Source organism: Octopus bimaculoides, chromosome 25, assembly GCF_001194135.2.
Source record: "Octopus bimaculoides isolate UCB-OBI-ISO-001 chromosome 25, ASM119413v2, whole genome shotgun sequence".
Lineage (NCBI taxonomy): Eukaryota > Metazoa > Mollusca > Cephalopoda > Octopoda > Octopodidae > Octopus > Octopus bimaculoides.
Window position 1 is genome coordinate 11,069,461 of NC_069005.1, and position 18,515 is coordinate 11,087,975.

Here is an 18,515-nt window from a genome sequence, read left to right on the forward strand (position 1 = left end):
TATATATATATATATATACATCACACACATACAATATGCAAGATCATTCTTTTAACATTTACTTTTCCATGCCTGCATGGGGTGGATGGAATTTGTCAAGGCAGATTTTCTACATCCAGATGCCGTTGTTCCCAACCCTCATCTGTTTCTAAGCAAGGTATTATTTCTGCAAGGCTAAACATCTTTCCATTTAACATTCATTTTCAGTGCTAGCATGGGTTGGACATGTATATAATGGTTTTATTTTTTTTTTAGTTTCCATCTATTAAATCTGCTCATAAGGCTTAGGTGATATATCCTAAAACCAAGGTATCACTGTAAAAAAGTGATGATGGTGCCATGTAAAAGGCACCCAGTACATTCTGTGGAGTGGTTGGTGTTAGGAAGGGCACCAAACCATAAGACAGTGCAGCTGTGTATGGCCCCTGGCCTTGCCAGTTCCTGTCAAGCCATCCAACCCATGTCAGTATGGAAAATGTACTTTAAATGATGATATGTATGTTCACTAGTGAGTTGCTTTATGGTTAACTGCCAAAAGTGTAAATCTACAAACATTAAACTTCCAAAAATAACATGCTTTTTTTCCAACAAAGATGGTGTGCTTATAGCTTAATCCCTGTGAAAATGGTAACTTGTTAATTAATGCTCTTTGGTTAGCACAAGTGGTATGTTTATAAGTGCAACGGAAATTGCATGGCAGAATGGTTTAGAAGTTCACTTTGCAATTTCTATGTCTAGGTTCAATCCTCTTGTATGTCATCTTGGAGCAAGTGACTTCTACCACTGCCATGGATCAGCTCAGCTCGAATTTTCTGAGCAGAATTAGACTAAAACTGTGCAGAAGCCTGTTGTATGGATTGTACATGATATTCAAAGATATGGCCTCATTGCACTGATCCTACTTGAGGATTATGTTATAGGAATGCAACTCTGTGGAATACTCAGCCACTTATGCTAATCCAGTGAGCAGGTAATTCAGTTAATCAAACAGTTGAAGCCTTATTGTTGAGGCTAGAGATCCTATTTTCTTCATTCCTATTGTACTAAAAAATTGTAGAGGGTAGAAGGTACATATACAATATTGTAAAATGGCTGTAAGACTTTTCAGCAGAAAATTGGGTAAAATTCAATCATTTTTTTTTTTTCCTAATAAATATTGTAATTAGTTTAAGCATATAGGCATGTGCATGGTTGTGTAGTTAAAGAGTTTGTTTTGCAACCACGTGGTTTTGGGTTCAGTCTCACGGCACAGTAACTTAGGCAAGTGTCTACTACCATAGCCCTGGGTTGACCAATGTCATGTGAGTAAATTTGGTACACGGAAACTGAAAGCCTGTTGTGCTTGTGTCTGTTTGCCCCTACCCATTGTTTCATTGTGTTGCTCGGCTTTTATACATGCATTCTATCAGCAAAAGAAACCAATATAAGTACCAGACTTAAAAAAGAAAATACTGAAGCCAGTTTGTTCAAAAGACCCTTCAAGACAATTCCCCAGTTTGGTCGCAGTTTTAAGACTGAAACAGTAAAAGATAATAGTTCACTGCTGATGAATAGTAATGAGTCTTGTCATTGTTGAAATATAGATTTGCTGGTTCAGCCTGGACCATGGTATTAGTGGCAGGCAAAGGAATGTATGGTATGAAACTTAGTGTTGTTTGCTGGCAACAGGTTAAAGTTTAAATATTCAAATTTGTTGTCCCTGCTATGTTTCCATCCCTTGTGCCAAAGACACATTGGATAATTTAGATCTAGATGTACTTTGCCTTTAAAAAAAAAAAGGTGAAAATAAAAAGAACCAGAAGAAAATAACAAGAATGTTTAATTGTAGAGTTATTTGATCAGGCCTGACCTATGGTTAAATAACATTCTTCCTCGTGATGTCAGAGTTTGGACAGTGTTTTTGTGGTATTAGCACTGCTGTAGATAAGTTTGGTTGTGGAGTTTATAAGTGTTCATTTTGTGTCCAGTAAGTCTTCATGGAGCCCAGTAGTTCCCAGAGTTAGTGGTCCTGCCCCTCTGAGGGTGGTGGCAATAATGCAAGTGGCCAAAAGGGGACCGGTAGATGTGAAAACAAAATAATGGGTTAATTAGGTGATTTTATTTGAAATACAGTTGTTTTGAATTTGTTTAGTGGATAATACTCCTAGTGAGAAGTTAACAATTTCAAGCATTTCTTACAGTTGAATTTTATTTAATTTCAGGAAAGACTTCTAGAGTTGAAAAAGGTTCCTGCTGCCAGGAGCAAACCATTAGGTCTTTCGAAAGAATTTTACACGTAAGTATCTTGAGTATTTAACCCTTTGTTGTCATATTTCTATTGAAATATTTTGTTTCAATTAATTTTGTAAAAAAAAAGAATTTAGTGAGGTGACTTTCTCACTATTAAGCTTGTGTTTGGAAGAAAAATTATCATGGAATTTTGATAGGAACTTTTTAGATCACTTCAAACCTTTAACATCTAATGTGGCCCATGTCCAGCCTGAATAATCTACGTTTTATCTTCGAATTGGCCACATCTGGCCTCTGACACCTATCATGTCATTCTACAAAGTAATCATGTCATTGAAATTTCAAAGCTACAAAGTAATGCACGATTAATTCAAACCAATGGGAATAAATAAGCATTGCATTTGATAGAAAAATCTGAATGCTAAAGAGTTAAAATAGGAAGTTTATATCATGGTATCTAGACAGGTTGATGTTAAGAGTTCTTTCCAAAAGAATATTCTTTCTTGCTAAAACCACTACTTATTTCAATTTGAGTTGGGCCCTTTTAAAGTTTCTTTACAGGTTATGTTGAATTTGTTTAAATAACTTGTTTACATTTTGAGTTTTCACTTTTCTGCTTTGTATAAAAAAAGAAAAAAACTTGATATCAATTTATACATTTATAAGTGGGTTTTTTTTTTTTATTATAAGGGCTCGCTTTTTGTTAATTGAAATTACAAATTTTTCTTTTTACATTTATCTTTCCAATGTGTAATTTCCAAATTCTGATTGTAATTATCATGGTTAATTAAATTTTTTTTTCCTAGTTCATTAAACAAATTTCTTAAATTTGTCATCACCATACATTCATCCATTTCCTCTACTCACTATTTTTGAGAGGGTTCTGTGGGGCTAGTCCTCATATGCTTCCCCTATAGTTACTTCAATCTCACGTATCTATCGTTAACTTTCCAGCTGGATTCATATGTACAACCAACTGAGATGATGGATATTATTCAACCATTCTGTTCTTGGTCTACTCTTAGATCCTTGAAGCCAAACCATCTGGCAAGAGATCTGTTTTGCAATTCTTTCCTGTGACATTCTAATCACATGTCTATAGTACCAGAGCTGTAACTTCTCAATGCAGAGTAGCAGCAGCTCAGCCTGGAGAGTCTCTCTGATCTCCAAGCTATGTACCTTATTGAGTAACATTACAACTAAGTTCCTTCAGAAGACTTCCATCTTGGTCTCTTGTATTCACAATCTTATATCGATTGGTCATTACCTAACATTCATGACCATAGGTGAAGGTGGACATGGAAACCAAACTGAAGATAGCAATCTTGGCTATCTTATCAATTTCTTCTGAGGATTAAATGCTAGAGCTGGTGCATTATTACAACAAAATTAGAAGCTTGTCAACCTACCAACCACATGGTTCTGGGTTCAGTCCCACTGTGTGGCACCTTGGGAAAGTGTCTTCTACTATAGCCTCGGGCCAACCAAAGCCTTGAGTGGATTTGGTAGGCAGAAACTGAAAGAAGCCCGTTGTATATATGTATATATATATGTATGTTTGTGTGTCTGTGTTTGTCCCCCCAACTTCGCTTGGCAACCGATGCTGGTGTGTTTACGTCCCCGTAACTTAGCGGTTCGGCAAAAGAGACCGATAGAATAAGTACTAGGCTTATAAAGAATAAGTCTTGGGGTCGATTTGCTTGACTAAAGGCAGTGCTCCAGCATGGCTACAGTCAAGTGACTGACACAAGTAAAAGGGTACTCAAGTAATTTTCAGAGTGAGGCATTCCATTGTTTTATTTTTATAAATTGTAGTTACTTGATCTAGAAGGGGGCAGTTCTCGTGGCCTTTATCAGGCTTTCTGGGGCTAGTGAGATTGGGGGCTGTTAAGGGGTTCCTTTTAACCTGTTTCAAGTTGATATAAGCAGGAAAGTTGTGGCTGTGAGATTCCAGCAAGTTGCTGTTCTGGGAAGATGGATGGGACTGTGAGTTTTTGGTTAGTGTGGTGGACTTGAAGTGGCCCAGCAAAAGGACACACAAAAAAAAAGAAAATGAAGACGAGAAATGAGTAGGTCTGTATCTGACTCATTCCAAAGAGCAGGCTGGATTGTTTTCTGTATGATTTTAAGCCAATCAATCATGTGGCCACCCCCATCTCTTTCTGCCCCTCTATATCCCTTTTTCATACTGGTATGGTTGATGTGGCTGATAACAAACACGAAGAAATAGAGGGAAGTCGTTGGTAGGGATCTGGTCTGAATACCATTAATAGAAATAGTAGCCAAATCTCCCTCAGATCAGTTCCGCAGGCATCTTGGAAAAGGACACGTTTGATATGGCCCTTGGCAAAAGACAGGATCGTCATGGTTTGAACACCTTTGATCACGGGTCTGCTTGATCAGGTCTCAGTCAGGGTTAAACAACCATCACCGCTGCTAAGGCCACTTAAGCATGTGGTGGTGGTGACGGTGGTGTTAACCCGGGTGTCATGGAAGTGTAAATATGTATAAAAAGCTTGTGGATATTTGAGGTTTATGTTGCTATATTTATGCTTATTGTAAAACCGTTGCTATCTCTTCGAGATCGCCACCTGATGATGCCCCCTACCCCCTCCTTTATACCATAAAATATGGGGTTAATTGGAATTTGTGACACTTATGTCTATTTCCCAAGGACATATTAGCAACCTTTGTGAAACGTGGCCAGCCTATGCCAACTGATTTTAATTTGAATTGTAAATAATTTTATTATTGATAGTTGCTGCAAAGGCGGCAACAGCAGATTTTCCCACTATCTTTGGGTAATACCAGGCGAAGAAATGTATGCTGTTGATGTTAATGATGGTGATAATGATAAAACTAATTTTGGCACAAGGCCAGCAGTTTTGAGGAGAGGGGGAAATCGTATCGATTTCAGGATTTGACTTCGTCGACCCCCGCCTTCGAGCAGTGGTTCTTATCTGGGGGGTTCATGTAAAATTTTGTTAAAATTTGTGCAATCGTTTGCTTATGCTTCCACAATACACAATTTATTTTTTTTTAATTGTAATTATAAAAATAATGGTTTTTAAAGAATAGAAATGGCTTATGAGGGACCAGTAGAATAAAATAGGAATCAGAAGGGTCCGTAGAAAAAAAAAAAAAACTACTATAAAAGATTGTAGGCACTGTCGTGTCACAAAATATTTGGGATGGGTGGTGGGGGTCTTCAGATTAGCTTACATTTCTTGTGATTGTCTTATTCACAGCAAGACTTTTTTTTCTAACTTCATACGGTAAAACTTGTTTTTGCTGTTAAATTATTTCTCATGCTTGGCATGATATTACAAGCCATGTCAACCTTCCCCCCCCCCCAGCCTACTATTTGATGAATAAACGAATATGATTCTGATGTAAAGTTAATTACTATTTGTGTGTCTTGTTATTCTGTTAATGTTACAAGCATCACAAGCCTTGGCGTTCTTGTGTGGTTAGTGGTAGTGGTAGTGGTGATGGTGGCGGTGAGGATTGTATACGCATGCATTTTATTTTAGGCAATGTACACTAAATTCTATAGGCTTCTAATTTTTAAAAGACTGTCATTCCACTCACCACCAATTTAATTACATCTAAAAACATGTTTTAGTTCTAATTTACTAAGTCTCCCTCTGTGTGGGTGGGTGTGTATGTATACACACACACACACACACACACACACACACACACACACACACACACACACACACACACACACACAACATGATATACGTAATGTCAAAATGTTTGGATTTTAGTTTTCCTCACTTTGCGTGATTAGTCTCGAGCAAGAGGCTTAAGCTTATTTTATTTTAAAAAAGAGCAAAATCCTGCATCACTGCTCTAATCTAACTGCAAGGAACTTCCTCAAACGAATGTCTTGTATGATTTTGTTTTGTTTACATCTCTGGGCGGCCATGTTAGTTTTGTCATTCATTTCACTGCCGCCATCTTTGTTGCCTCGTTCTCGGTTTGGCCTTTAAATTACCAAATATTTATTTTATTTTTTCTCTCTCTCATTCTTTCCCGTCATCCACGGCTTTATATTTTTATTTTCGCTTCTCCTCTTATCTCTAACTTCGGATATTTCTCCATTAAAAAAACAAAAATCGATATTTTTTTTATTTCCCAAACAACTATCTCTCTTTCTCTCCACTTGTTTTTCTTCTTTTACAGTTATCTTCTCTTACCACCCCTCTATATCTTTCCTTGGTGTCGTCACTGTTCTAAAGTATAAATCATTTATTCCGTTTGTAAACTTGATGCCTACTTAACTAAGCTCATCTCTCATTCCCCACCCCCGACTATTTACTATTAGTTTCCTGTCATTCATTACTCCTGTTCTAATTACTCGTTGCCCCCCCCATCTCCATCCACCCTTTCTATCTTTAATCTTACTGCAATAGATCTCTATGTACTTTTACTCCACCTCTCCATCTCTTTCTCTTTCTTTCAGTTTTTTGGGTTTTTTCTTTTATCTGGACATTCGTTTATTTTTGCTGCCATGGCACCTTCTTTGCTCACTTCGTATGTTATCGTTGACATCAATGTCTGTGTTTACATTTTCAAGAAATTAAATTGTCAACCGCTTCACTTCGCCGTCTTCGCATTCCTTCCACCCCACCCCCCTTAATTTTGCATCTCGCTCCAGTCTTTGTTTAACCAATACCAACACACATTTAAATTGTCATTGTTGTGTAGCCCAAAGTCAGCTCTGATCGAGTAAGCTTTATGGTCAGGTGCATTCCACCAGTGACCGTCTGGTCTTATATACTTACGCCTACAGTATCCAATGTGTCCGTCATTTTTTAAAGACGCCAGTGCGTGACTTGACGGAATTTGGCTACTGTTTATAGAAGGTCGAGTGTTCAAATTGTATTCAGTTTCTCCGTATTGCTCGACAGTTACTATTGTAATTGATGTTTGTCTTATGAAACAAAGGACAGTTCGCTAAGCATTGATTAATGTAAGATGTGGCTGCATCGAAGTGTATTGTGTACGTCTTATGACCTAGTTGTTTTTCATTCCACATCTTTCGTAGTTTCCCTAGCTCCAGGTCAGTTTTGATATGCAAATGTAGGACCAAATCTTCCATCAGATTTGACAATGGAACAAACCCGAATCAATCAGATGTTTTACACTCTTTTTTTTGTCCAAATCATTTTTAATACGTTTGTCCTAAACGTCCACACTTATATTTTCAAACTTGCAGTTAGCCCTTGCGTTCTGAGTAGTAGAAAGCTTTCTTTTCGTGAATCCCAAATTACTCTGGTGGTTGAATAAAAAAAAAAAAAACGTATCATACGATATGTGGACGCCAGAGAAATATGCCCGTGTATCATGTGATACAAAACAGTGTAAGCCAACTCCAGTGTGAGTAACTTCAGTGAAATTCGTTTGCTACTTTGTAACAGGTCGAGAGACCACACAGTATCCTAAAAGATCAAGAAACACTACATAGTTACAACCAGTTCTCTCTTAGCCTACCCTGCAAAGCCGTCGCTAAGCCCCTACAATCCCTGCGGCCATAGGGGGGCCTCTGCAGTTCAGGGGCCCTATGTGAAGATCAAAGTACATAGATGAGTCGTCTATTTACTTTGGCTAAGATGTTGAACAAGAATTAAACTGTGTTAACTGAAAATTTCAAGAAATAAAATGGTAATACATTGTATCTGCAAAAGTTCTTGTAAAAATATTACTTTGTACCATGTACGTGTACCAGACTGGATTGTTTGGTATCTATTGGACACTGACTTAGCCCTCAGCTTGATTATTCTGAACTGATTGATGTGTGAAAAGTGTGCTGTTTGTCTTTGAAAGTTGCCTGGATTGTAAAAGTGCTCTGTTATTCATATCTGGAAGTTTTGCTTATTAAAATTTGTAATAGATCTAAATAAATTTAACTTGTACTTTTAAAGATGTTCTTTAGAATAACATGAAATATTGAAGTTAAGATAGAATAAAGAAAAATATAACTATGAATAAGAAGTATGTAGATTAGGATGGGTCCTTGAAGCAAAGTTGCGGGGGGGTGGAGTGGAGGGCTCTAAAAGTCACATGATGGAGCTGAGGCAAAGATGCTATACCTGAAGGTGCAGGGAAGAGATGGCCTTGGACAGAATGTTTTTGATCATCTATATATGCTCAAATATATATTAGTTTGGAGCTGATCAACAAATGGCAGAAGACAGAATATCAATCTAATCTCTAAGAACTTTCGAAGTTTTTGGCATCTCAGGATTGCATGTATTCCTGTTATATTATGAATCACTATATTTTTGGATCTATATGTTGTGAGTCCTGAACATTTTCATCCCCAACTGATCCGTGTATCATTTTCAATTTATAACCGATGCATGGGTCTTGCCATGAATGATATTGTCATTTAATGTCTGATTTTGACGCTGGCATGGGTTGCAAAGTTTAATAGGATCCAGCAAGCTACGGGGTGCTCCGAGCTCTAGTGTCGGCTCAGCTTTTACATGGTTTCCATAGCTGGATACTCTTCCTAAGGTTATCCACTTCACAGTGTCAGGGAGTGGAGGTACAGACCCCCCCCCACGACAAAGTGAGGGAATTGGTATTTCAGAGGGAGAAGTGGCTTTATGCCAGGTGTTGAAAGGGGCAAATAGGTGTCTTGCTGTAGAGGAGATACATGGCTATCCCACATATTAGGGTGGGTGGTCATGTGAAGGAGATAGGACTGATGGGGTGCTAGAGCAAACTGTCAAAAGTAATTAGTATTTCTGAAGAACAAGTTTTAAATTATGGCTATACTTGTATTTAACATATGCAGCAGTTAATATCAACAAGCATGGCTGCTTTACAACCACATATGTTTGGAATGAATCTCATCACATGGCATTTTAGACAAATGTTTTCAGCTATAGCTCAGGGCTGACCAGTGTAAGGGAATTTGGTGAATGAAAACTTTATAGAAGCCTGTTTGTTTGTTTCCCACCGTTTTACAATCGATATTGATTTGTATTTGTTTGTAGCTCTGTGATTCAACAGAAAGTCTGATGGAATAAGTATTGAAATACAAATGATTTCTCTGTATTATTAGACTTTTTTTTTGTACACAAAGCCTCTGTCTCTTGCTCTCCATGATCCCACTTACCTCTGATACACCTATTTGTAATTAGGCTAATCATGTATTTCACACCTTGAATAAAGGCATGCAGCATATATACATATATATATATATATATATAAATATATAAATATATATATATATATATATATATATATATATATATATATATATATATATATATATATAGGCGCAGGAGTGGCTGTGTGGTAAGAAGCTTGCTTACCAACCACATGGTTCCGGGTTCAGTCCCACTGCTTGGCACCTTGGGCAAGTGTCTTCTACTATGGCCTCGGGCCGACCAAAGCCTTTTGAGTGGAATTGGTAGACAGTAACTGAAAGAAGCCCATTGTATATATGTATGTGTTTGTGTGTCTGTTTGTCCCCTCCCCCACCATCGCTTGACAACCGATGGTGGTGTGTTTATGTCCCCGTAACTTAGCCGTTCGGGAAAAGAGACCAATAGAATAAGTACTAGGCTTCCAAAGAATAAGTCCTGGGGTCGATTTGCCCGACTAAAGGCGGTGCTCCAGCATGGCCGCAGTCAAATGACTGAAACAAGTAAAAGAGTAAAATATGGACAGTGTGAACCATAAGATTAGTTTTTAGCACCTTGACCTGTTTGGGTTTAAAGGACAAAACTGTGTCCTTCTGACTGCTTTATCTATATACTACTAAAACAGATTCCTTGCTTGCTTGTCTGTAATTTAATACAGCCAAACCGGCACATAATGGGAAAATACTCTGAAATTAAGGTACCCCTGAAATGCAAATACAAACAATAAAACAAGTTTCGCATAAATTGGACCATGGAATTCCTGAGATACACGTTTTTTTTTTGTGGGGGGGATACCTTCATAAATAACCAAAGTGGCACATATTGGAAAATACTCTGGAAGTAACATAACCCTGAAATGGGAATAAATAATATTGTAAAAATTGTTTCCATTAAGTTTGTTTACGTTCTATAACAATTCCGTTTACATTTTGTAGAAGTGTGTACATATCCCATAAATAAATGCTGTTACTGGAGTTCTTCTCAGAAGTTCTGTTTCTATTAGTTGCTGTAAATAATCAATAAAACCTTAAATATGAACATGACATGAATGAAATAAAATATTTAACGGAGTCATCATAAAATTAACTTTCATTTCAATGCCATGTTGAAATCAACTTCAATGTTTTATAAACTGAACCAACAGTGACCCAATAGGTCACGGGCAGTCTGGTATTTACTAAAAGTATACAAATAATCACTAGGAAAAAACTTATAAAATCAAAAAGCTGGTTTTATGAAGAAAAAAAAAAAAAAAGGTACATAGTCTTTATTAATATTCTGAAAGATTGAAAATTTTTATCCCATTAAAATTTATTAAATGCTGTTATAGAATGTTTGGTATTTCTGTCAGTTTCTTGCTGAACTACTAAGTTATGGGGACATCAAAAATAAAAATCCCAAATTTACTAACCTTTTGTTTTTAGAAACAAATGCTTCTTCATAGATCTTAAATCTGATTTTTAGTAGAAGAAAAATTGTTGAAATCTGTGGAATTATAAAATTTAATGCGTTATATTACAGTTTGCTTTGAAAGTTGGTGCATTTTTCACTATTTCTCCAAAGCCCTACACTTTGCTAGCAACAATGTTGTAAGCTTAAATCTTTAGCATTCAGATTACTGTCAAATGTAAAATGCATTTATTCATACTGTTTTGAATTAATCATGCCTTATCTTGTAGCTTTGAGATTTCAATGGTGTGATTGTTTCTAATGATATTGTCAGATAGGCATGAAAGGCCAGATGTGGCCAATTTGAACATAAAACAGGTAGAATATTTGGGCCAGATATGGCCAGTTTAAAAGCTAAAGGGTTAAACTTGTAGCATGTAAACTGGCCATATCCTATCCTACAATGTCATTTTAAGAATAATCACCTCATTGAAATCTCAAGACTACAAGATAGTGCATGATGAATTCTAAAACAATATGAATAAATAAGCATTACATTTGACAATAATCAGAATGCTAAATGGTTAAACTTGCTGTGGAGGTGGCATTATGGATCAGGGCTGCAGATTCTGTAGATAAAACTATTGACGCCTTGGCATAAAATGTTTTAAAATTTTCAATTTTATAGATAGTATTTTGACTATTTTGACATAATTTGAAAGACCTTAAAGGTAGGAAGCTGTGGTAGAAGTTCCATTTCTTCAAACAAGTCGTTAGTAAATTTCGGATGTTGATTTAGTTCTTAGTCTGTAGGAATGATTCCTTTTGTAAATTGTATTTAAAAAAAATTTTTTTGTCCAACTAAACTTTTCACTCCTTTACAGTATAATTATATCATTAATAAACAATTGCAGCGTGGAAGGTGTTTATAAGCCATTTAAAATAACACACAAAGACCACTAGATTCACTTCAACATTTAAATTTAATTTGTCAAAATATTTTTCTCGTTTTGAGACCGCGACCTGTTCACTGACAAAGTTCTGTACTTGAACAGGTCGTGGTCTCAAAGCGACGAAAATATTTTGACAAATTAAATTCAAATGTTGAAGTGAATCTAACTGCATTTGTGTGTTTTTAAATGGCTTATAAACACCTTCCACGCTGCAATTGTTTTCATTCCAGCACACGATCTCGGATCAGGTCGCTTGCTATGCAAGTACATCTCCGCAATTCTGAAAGCTATATCATTAATGTGATTGTTAATGTGGCATTCACTTCAGTTTTATATTTGAAAATGCTTTAGCTTTAAAAAGGCAGGGTTACATACCTAATTCCTTTCATTTCTATTAAACTGGTAATTTCAGTTGTATTAGGTGTTAAAAACATCCTTCAGTGACAGCTCTAACCTTTACACTTTAACAGGTTAGGGTGTTAAGAAATCTGTTCCCTCACACGGGCCTGTGTATTATGTACTTTCAATTAAAATAGATGCTTAATTGTTTAGCATTCAGTTTTTTTTTTTTCGTACAAGCATGAGTTGGGCAGTTTGACAGGAACTAGTAAGCAAGGGGACTGCTGAGCACTGATTCTGCTAGGGTTGATTTTGCTTTTAGTCTTGTTTGGGGTTAGTGTTATAAAAAAGACAAAAAAATTACTGGTCTAGTACCTGAGGTGATAATATTGAATATGCACTTCCCTTGACTTTGAATTTGAGTGCCAGTGTTAGAAATCACCTCAAGGGGGTGAAAAAAAAGTCACTGCCAAAATATCGTGCATTCTTTAGTTAGCAAAGGTCTGGCGTTTAGATTATATTAAATGTAATACTTATTTATTCACATTGTTTTGAATTAATGCTGCATTATCTCATAGCATTGAGATTTCAATGATGTGATTGTTTATTTTGAGAACGACCATGTGAGGTAGGTGTGATAGGCCAAATCTGGCCATTTTGAACATAAAATAGAAGATTTGAACCAAATATGGCTGGTTTGAATGCTGAAGGGCTAATGAAGATTTGGTAGTCAGCATCGTCACCAGAAACCAACATCTGTTGCTCATGTTACGACTAATAGCCTGTTCAGAGCTGTCAAGGAATGTTTTTGTTTCAGAGTCTGTTTAACATAACATTGCATCTGAACCTGTCAATATATCACAACATAGCAAATTGAGTTTCTCTACATATGTTCTAAAAAATGCTTAGAATGCACTATCACTCATCACTGCTTGTGACACACAGCTGGTTTCTTGGGGGATTTAAAAAGAAAGTAAGAAAAAAAATAGCTCTCCCTTTTTATGGTTCAAATCTCATTATAGAAATGTTTCAAATTATTTTAGGATTATTCTTTTGAAGTTTTTAAAGTTTGAAATTTGTGTTAGGTGAAAATTTTAAATAGGTAAAAAAAAAAAATGTCCGTAGTGCTTGTATAATCTGAAATCATCTATGAAGCTGAAACTGAAATTAAAACTTAATTTTAATTTTGTAAATTCAGAATATAATTTTAATCTCAGCATCATTACTAAAATGGTGGTGAACTAGCGGTCATTATCTCGACAGGAAAAATGCTTAGCATTTCGTCCATTTTCAAATTCTGCAGAGGTCATCTTTTTCCTTTTAGGGTCAATAAAATGAGTATTGGTTGAGCACTGGGGTCAATGTAATTGACTCGCACCTCTTCCTGAACTTATGAAAATGTGAGCTGGCTGAATCGTTAGCACATCTAAGAAAATGTTTCGTAGCGCTTATTCTGGTTCTTTGTATTCAGTGTTCAACCACTATTGCCAAGATTAACTTTGCCTTTTTCCAGCTGAGGTTAAAATAAAATACTAGCCAAGTACTGGGACCGATTGAATTGATGGATCCTCTTCCCTTTAAAATTGCTGGCCATGTGACTGTATTAGAAACTACAATTATTATTTAGGTAGTGAGCTGGCAAAAATCAGTGCATCAGACAAAATCCTTAGCAGTTTTTCAGGCTCTTTACATTGTGGGTTCAAGTTCTGTTGAGGCCAACTTTGTTTCATTCCTCCAGGGTTGAAAACAAAGTATCAGTCAAGTACAACACAAAACAATTTCATTGTAATTTTTGAATGATGCCACCTTGCTGGCTTGGCAGGCAGACATTATCCCTGAACAGAATGCTAGTCTGTCATGGGGTTTCTCATTTACAGCTGAGTGGACTGGATCAATAGGAAATTTTGTCAAGAACACAACACATTGCCACATTTTGGAATTGAAACCATGATCTTATGATTGTGAGTGCAACACCCTCAACACTAGGCCACATATCCTCATTGTATTGACATCGGTAATCTTAGTATGGCTATCACCGTGGTTGTTACTGGTGCATTGTGAAGTCTGCAGATTGGTAACAACTGGTGTTGATGTGCTTGATATGGTGTTTGATAATGTAGAGGTAATCTAGATGATCCCTGTTGAAGAGAAATATGAAAGGTGAAGTCAGCCCTTAAAAATAAAATTGTTGTTGGTGATAGGGTTTAAGTATTTCTCTGCTCCTTGGGCAGGTCAAACAATCAGTGGCTCAAACTGAAATTGAATAGTTATATATCTTTGTTGTCAAACTGTTAATGTCCATTTTCCGTGTTGGCATGGGCTGTATGTTTGGACAGGATCTAATTAACCTGGGGATTGCATTGATTTCCATTGTTTGCTTTGGTATGGTTTCTACAGGTGGGTGCTCTTCATAACATCAACCGCTTTGTAATGTGCACTGAGTACTTTTTCCAGGGCTCCTGCCAGCACCAATGAGGCTTAGCGTGTAACATTGCAAGGCAAGGCTACTTGACAGTGAAGGAGCAACATTGAGAGAGGTTTACATTGTGCCAAGTGTAGAGAAGTTAGAAGGATAGAAACCGGTATTTTGCTATAAAAGAGACACATGGGTATCCTTGCAGAAAAAGGAAAAAGTATGGTTGAGATGAAAATATAATTTGAAATTAAGTAGAAAAATGGCACTAAATGTGTTGTTTCTTGACTGACTTTCATCTCCAAAATTTCAGATGAAGTCATTTGTCAGAAAACAAATCTATTTTAATGTTACTTTTGATGTTCTGAATATTTTTCCTTTTTTTTTTTTTAATTATTCAATTAAAAAAATTATTTAAAAGCAAAAGGAAAATAACATTTGTATAATGACCTTTCATGTATATTAAACTATTTCTTTAGCTCTGATGGTGTGTGGGACCCAGAAAAATGGTTCAAGGCTTTCATTGCTTCACCTGAGGGGTCGCCCCTTACAATCAGTGATGGTCGAGAACGACGGCGACCTTTGGAGATTGATAGAGAATTTATCTTCCGCCGTCGCTTGTCGGGTAAGTCTTTAGAATTTTTTTTTCCTCTCCTATCTGTGCATTTTATTTACAATGCTAGCATGGCTGGTAGTTTTGGGAATTGTGTGTGTGTATTTTAGGATGTTTGCATATTGTCAGTGCTTAAATTACTGAAATCCTTGCAGTGTTAAACCTCTTAGCTTTGAAATAGTAGTGGTAACTGTTATTGAGCAGGTAAAGCAAGCTTTGTATGCTAGAGTATACAGTGGCCACAGCAAGGTCTGAACCTATGATCACATTGGTCAGTCTCTTTGACCACATGACAACTGACCTCAATGTTTATTTTTGTCTTCTAAGCAAAACAATTTCTGTGTAACTAATTTCCGTTCCATATTTCAACACTTTCACCAAAGACATAACTGATTTAGACCAAGTTTTATTTTCTCCATCGTCTCTGGAGATCCAACTCTTCTAAAAAAATTTCATAGCTGATTTATGTTAGCACTGGTTGGATACTAACTACACAACTGTGGATTTGGAGTGGAACTTTTGGTTTTTGTTGTGCTGATGCAAATGTATTTATGTACTCAGCCCAAGGGCACAAAACTATGATTCAAGTATGAATTGTGGCCAAGTAGTTCAAGCAACATTGTGTGGCTTTGATATTAAAATCTGAGATGTTTTGTTACCATATTTTCTGGCATGCTAGTTGAATTTTTCAGACCAAAATTTACAGCCCCCCCCCCCCAAAAAAACAAAACAAAACAAACTAGGTCAATTTATACACCAAGATGATTTAGGACAAAAAATTCCATGTAAAATGCTGCAGGATTTGGAACGATAATGATATTTGAATGTTTACACTGTATACTACATCAACTTATGTCAGAAAATACAATTTATTTAAAGCTCAAGACATTTCCTATCTTTGGAGGAATTATTAAACGATGAAATGCATAATCCAGCAACTCTTAGGAAAATTTAGACTAATTTCAGTAACTATGCTAATATCCAAAAATTAAAAAAAAACAAAACTCCAAAAGCATCCCTATTTGTATCTTAAGACTTGGGTAGTTATGTGTTTGACTTTTTGACTAATGATGATTTTTTTTGTTGTTTTTTTTTGTTGCAGACCCCAAGGAGCGTTTGAGGGATGATTGTATAGTGTTAAGCCCTCAACGTAGAAGCTTTGGAACAGGGTGCCATGTAACACTTTCGGGCATCGGGAGACAAGTTAGTTGTCCTCCTGATTTCAAAGAGTCAGCTCAAAGGTAATCCTTTCATACGTATTTTTGACATGTAAATTGAAGTGAACTTGGAACCCTCTGTAGTCTCTCAGCCTACTAGAAACAGCAGCATAATCTCCTTCAAATCACAACCTGCTGTTAAAAAAAAAACCCCCAAAAAAACCCCCACCAGTTTGGATGTTGGAATACTAGATATATCCTCATTGTTTAACATTCACTTTTCGATGCCTGTATGGAGTAGATGGAATTAATTGGGGTTAATTTTCAATGGCTGGATGCCCTTCCTGTCACCAATCCTCACCTATCTCCAGACAAGGTAATATTTCCCCATGATGGGATATGTTTCTCACAGAAGACTCGAAACAAACATCACTTATGATGGTGATTGTTTACAGCCATACATATCAAGACATGAATAACTGGCACTCCATCGGTTATAAGGGTTCTAGTTGACCCAATTAACAAAACAGCCTGCTCATGAAATTAACTTGCCTGTGGCTAAGCACTCTAGACATGTGTACCCTTAACATAGTTCTTAAGGATATTCAGCATGACAGTGTGACAAGGCTGGGCCCTTTGAATTACCGGTACAACTCATTTTTGCCAGCTGAGTGGATTGGAGCAATGTGAAATAAAGTGTCTTGCTCAAGGACACAATGTGCTGCCTGGAATTGAACTTGCAGCCATACGATTGTGAGCCAAATATCCCTAACCACTTAGCCATGTGCCTTCGCTAGACAAGGTTAAACACACATCATGAGCATCTTTCACTTTCTGTCTGCCAAATCTACTCAAGGCTTTGTTTAGTTTGGAGCTGTAGTAGAAGACACTTGCCTAAGGTGCCATGCAGTGGAACTGCACCTGAGACCACATAGTTGGAAAGCAAACTTCTTAACCACACAACCATGTCTACAATTAGTCTGGTTTTAATTTTTGATAATAGCTATTTTTATTGAATTACAGAGCAGTTTTCACATATTTGTACTCCTAATGTAATTCTTAGGCCAAATTGGAGTTACAGTCTGAAACAAAACTGGCCTTCTGCATTACAAATGTGGCCCACCTGATGGGCTTTCAATTTCTCTTAATTTTGACTCGCATGTCTTGAGTCAAACTTAGGCTATGGTTTAAAAAAAGAAAAATGCTCTGTGCTATATAATAGGATTGAGCCTTCGATCTCGTGACTGCAGAAGAAACTTTTTAACCACACAGCCATCTCATCATATGATTCAGGAAATGGATATTGGTAGGCATTGTTTTGTGGTTAAAAAGTTTGCTTCTCTCTTATGTAGTCCTTTGTCTAATTCTACTCTGTGACACTTTGGGTAAGTGTCTTTTACAAGTAGCCATGGGTCAGTCAGTACCTTTATGAGTAAAATTGGTAAATGACCTTACAATGTCATTTTAACAATAATCACCTCATTAAAGTCTCAGTGGTATGAGATAATGCATGATTAATCATCCAAAGCAGTGTGACTAAAGCTTTACAGTAATTCAACAGTAATCTGCATGTTTAAAGGGTTAAATTTAGACTTGGTTTCAGCTTTTTTCCTTTCTTTTTCTTTCTTCATTATCCTTCATTTTTACAATTTTTTTTCTTTTGTTTTCCTTTTCTGTAGAGAGCGAACTCGAAGAATTGGGAGTGGCCGAATTCAACTCGAGAAGGATTACAACTGTAGATACGATAACCGTGATGATCGCTTTGAAAGGAACGATAGTGGTCGTGGTGATAACTTTAGGAACAACTATGATCGGGTATGGTCTTTTTATGACATGGATGTTTTTCTTTGTTTTTATGTTTTCAATTGTGGTGATTCAGAGAAGTGCTGTCCTTCATTAGATTGTTTTTGGGTGAAAAAGGAAAACTCTGTGGCTTGTTCACTTGTAACATCTTGTTGGCACTCCGTCGCTTACGACGTCGAGGGTTCCAGTTGATCCGATCAACGGAACAGCCTGCTTGTGAAATTAACGTGCAAGTGGCCGAGCACTCCACAGACACCTGTACCCTTAACGTAGTTCTTGGGGATATTCAGCATGACACAGTGTGACAAGGCTGACCCTTTGAAATACAAGTACAACAGAAACAGGAAGTAAGAGTGAGAGAAAGTTGTGGTGAAAGAGTACAGCAGGGTTTGCCACCATCCCCTGCCGGAGCCTCGTGGAACTTTAGGTGTTTTCGCTCAAACACTCACAACG

The 18,515-nt window shown here is 36.8% G+C and overlaps 1 protein-coding gene across 6 annotated transcripts in view; it reads left to right on the forward strand.

The window, feature by feature from the left end:
* LOC106872957 (eukaryotic translation initiation factor 4E transporter) overlaps window positions 1–18,515 on the forward strand; it is a 115,629-nt gene that overhangs the window by 55,724 nt on the left and 41,390 nt on the right. For all 6 annotated transcript variants that reach the window (XM_052976797.1, XM_052976795.1, XM_052976796.1 and 3 more), the window contains exons 3-6: window positions 2,202–2,275; window positions 14,969–15,114; window positions 16,205–16,343; window positions 17,939–18,074. In XM_052976797.1, the coding sequence (XP_052832757.1) occupies window positions 2,202–2,275; window positions 14,969–15,114; window positions 16,205–16,343; window positions 17,939–18,074 (495 nt within the window). The remainder of the gene's footprint in view (window positions 1–2,201; window positions 2,276–14,968; window positions 15,115–16,204; window positions 16,344–17,938; window positions 18,075–18,515) is intronic.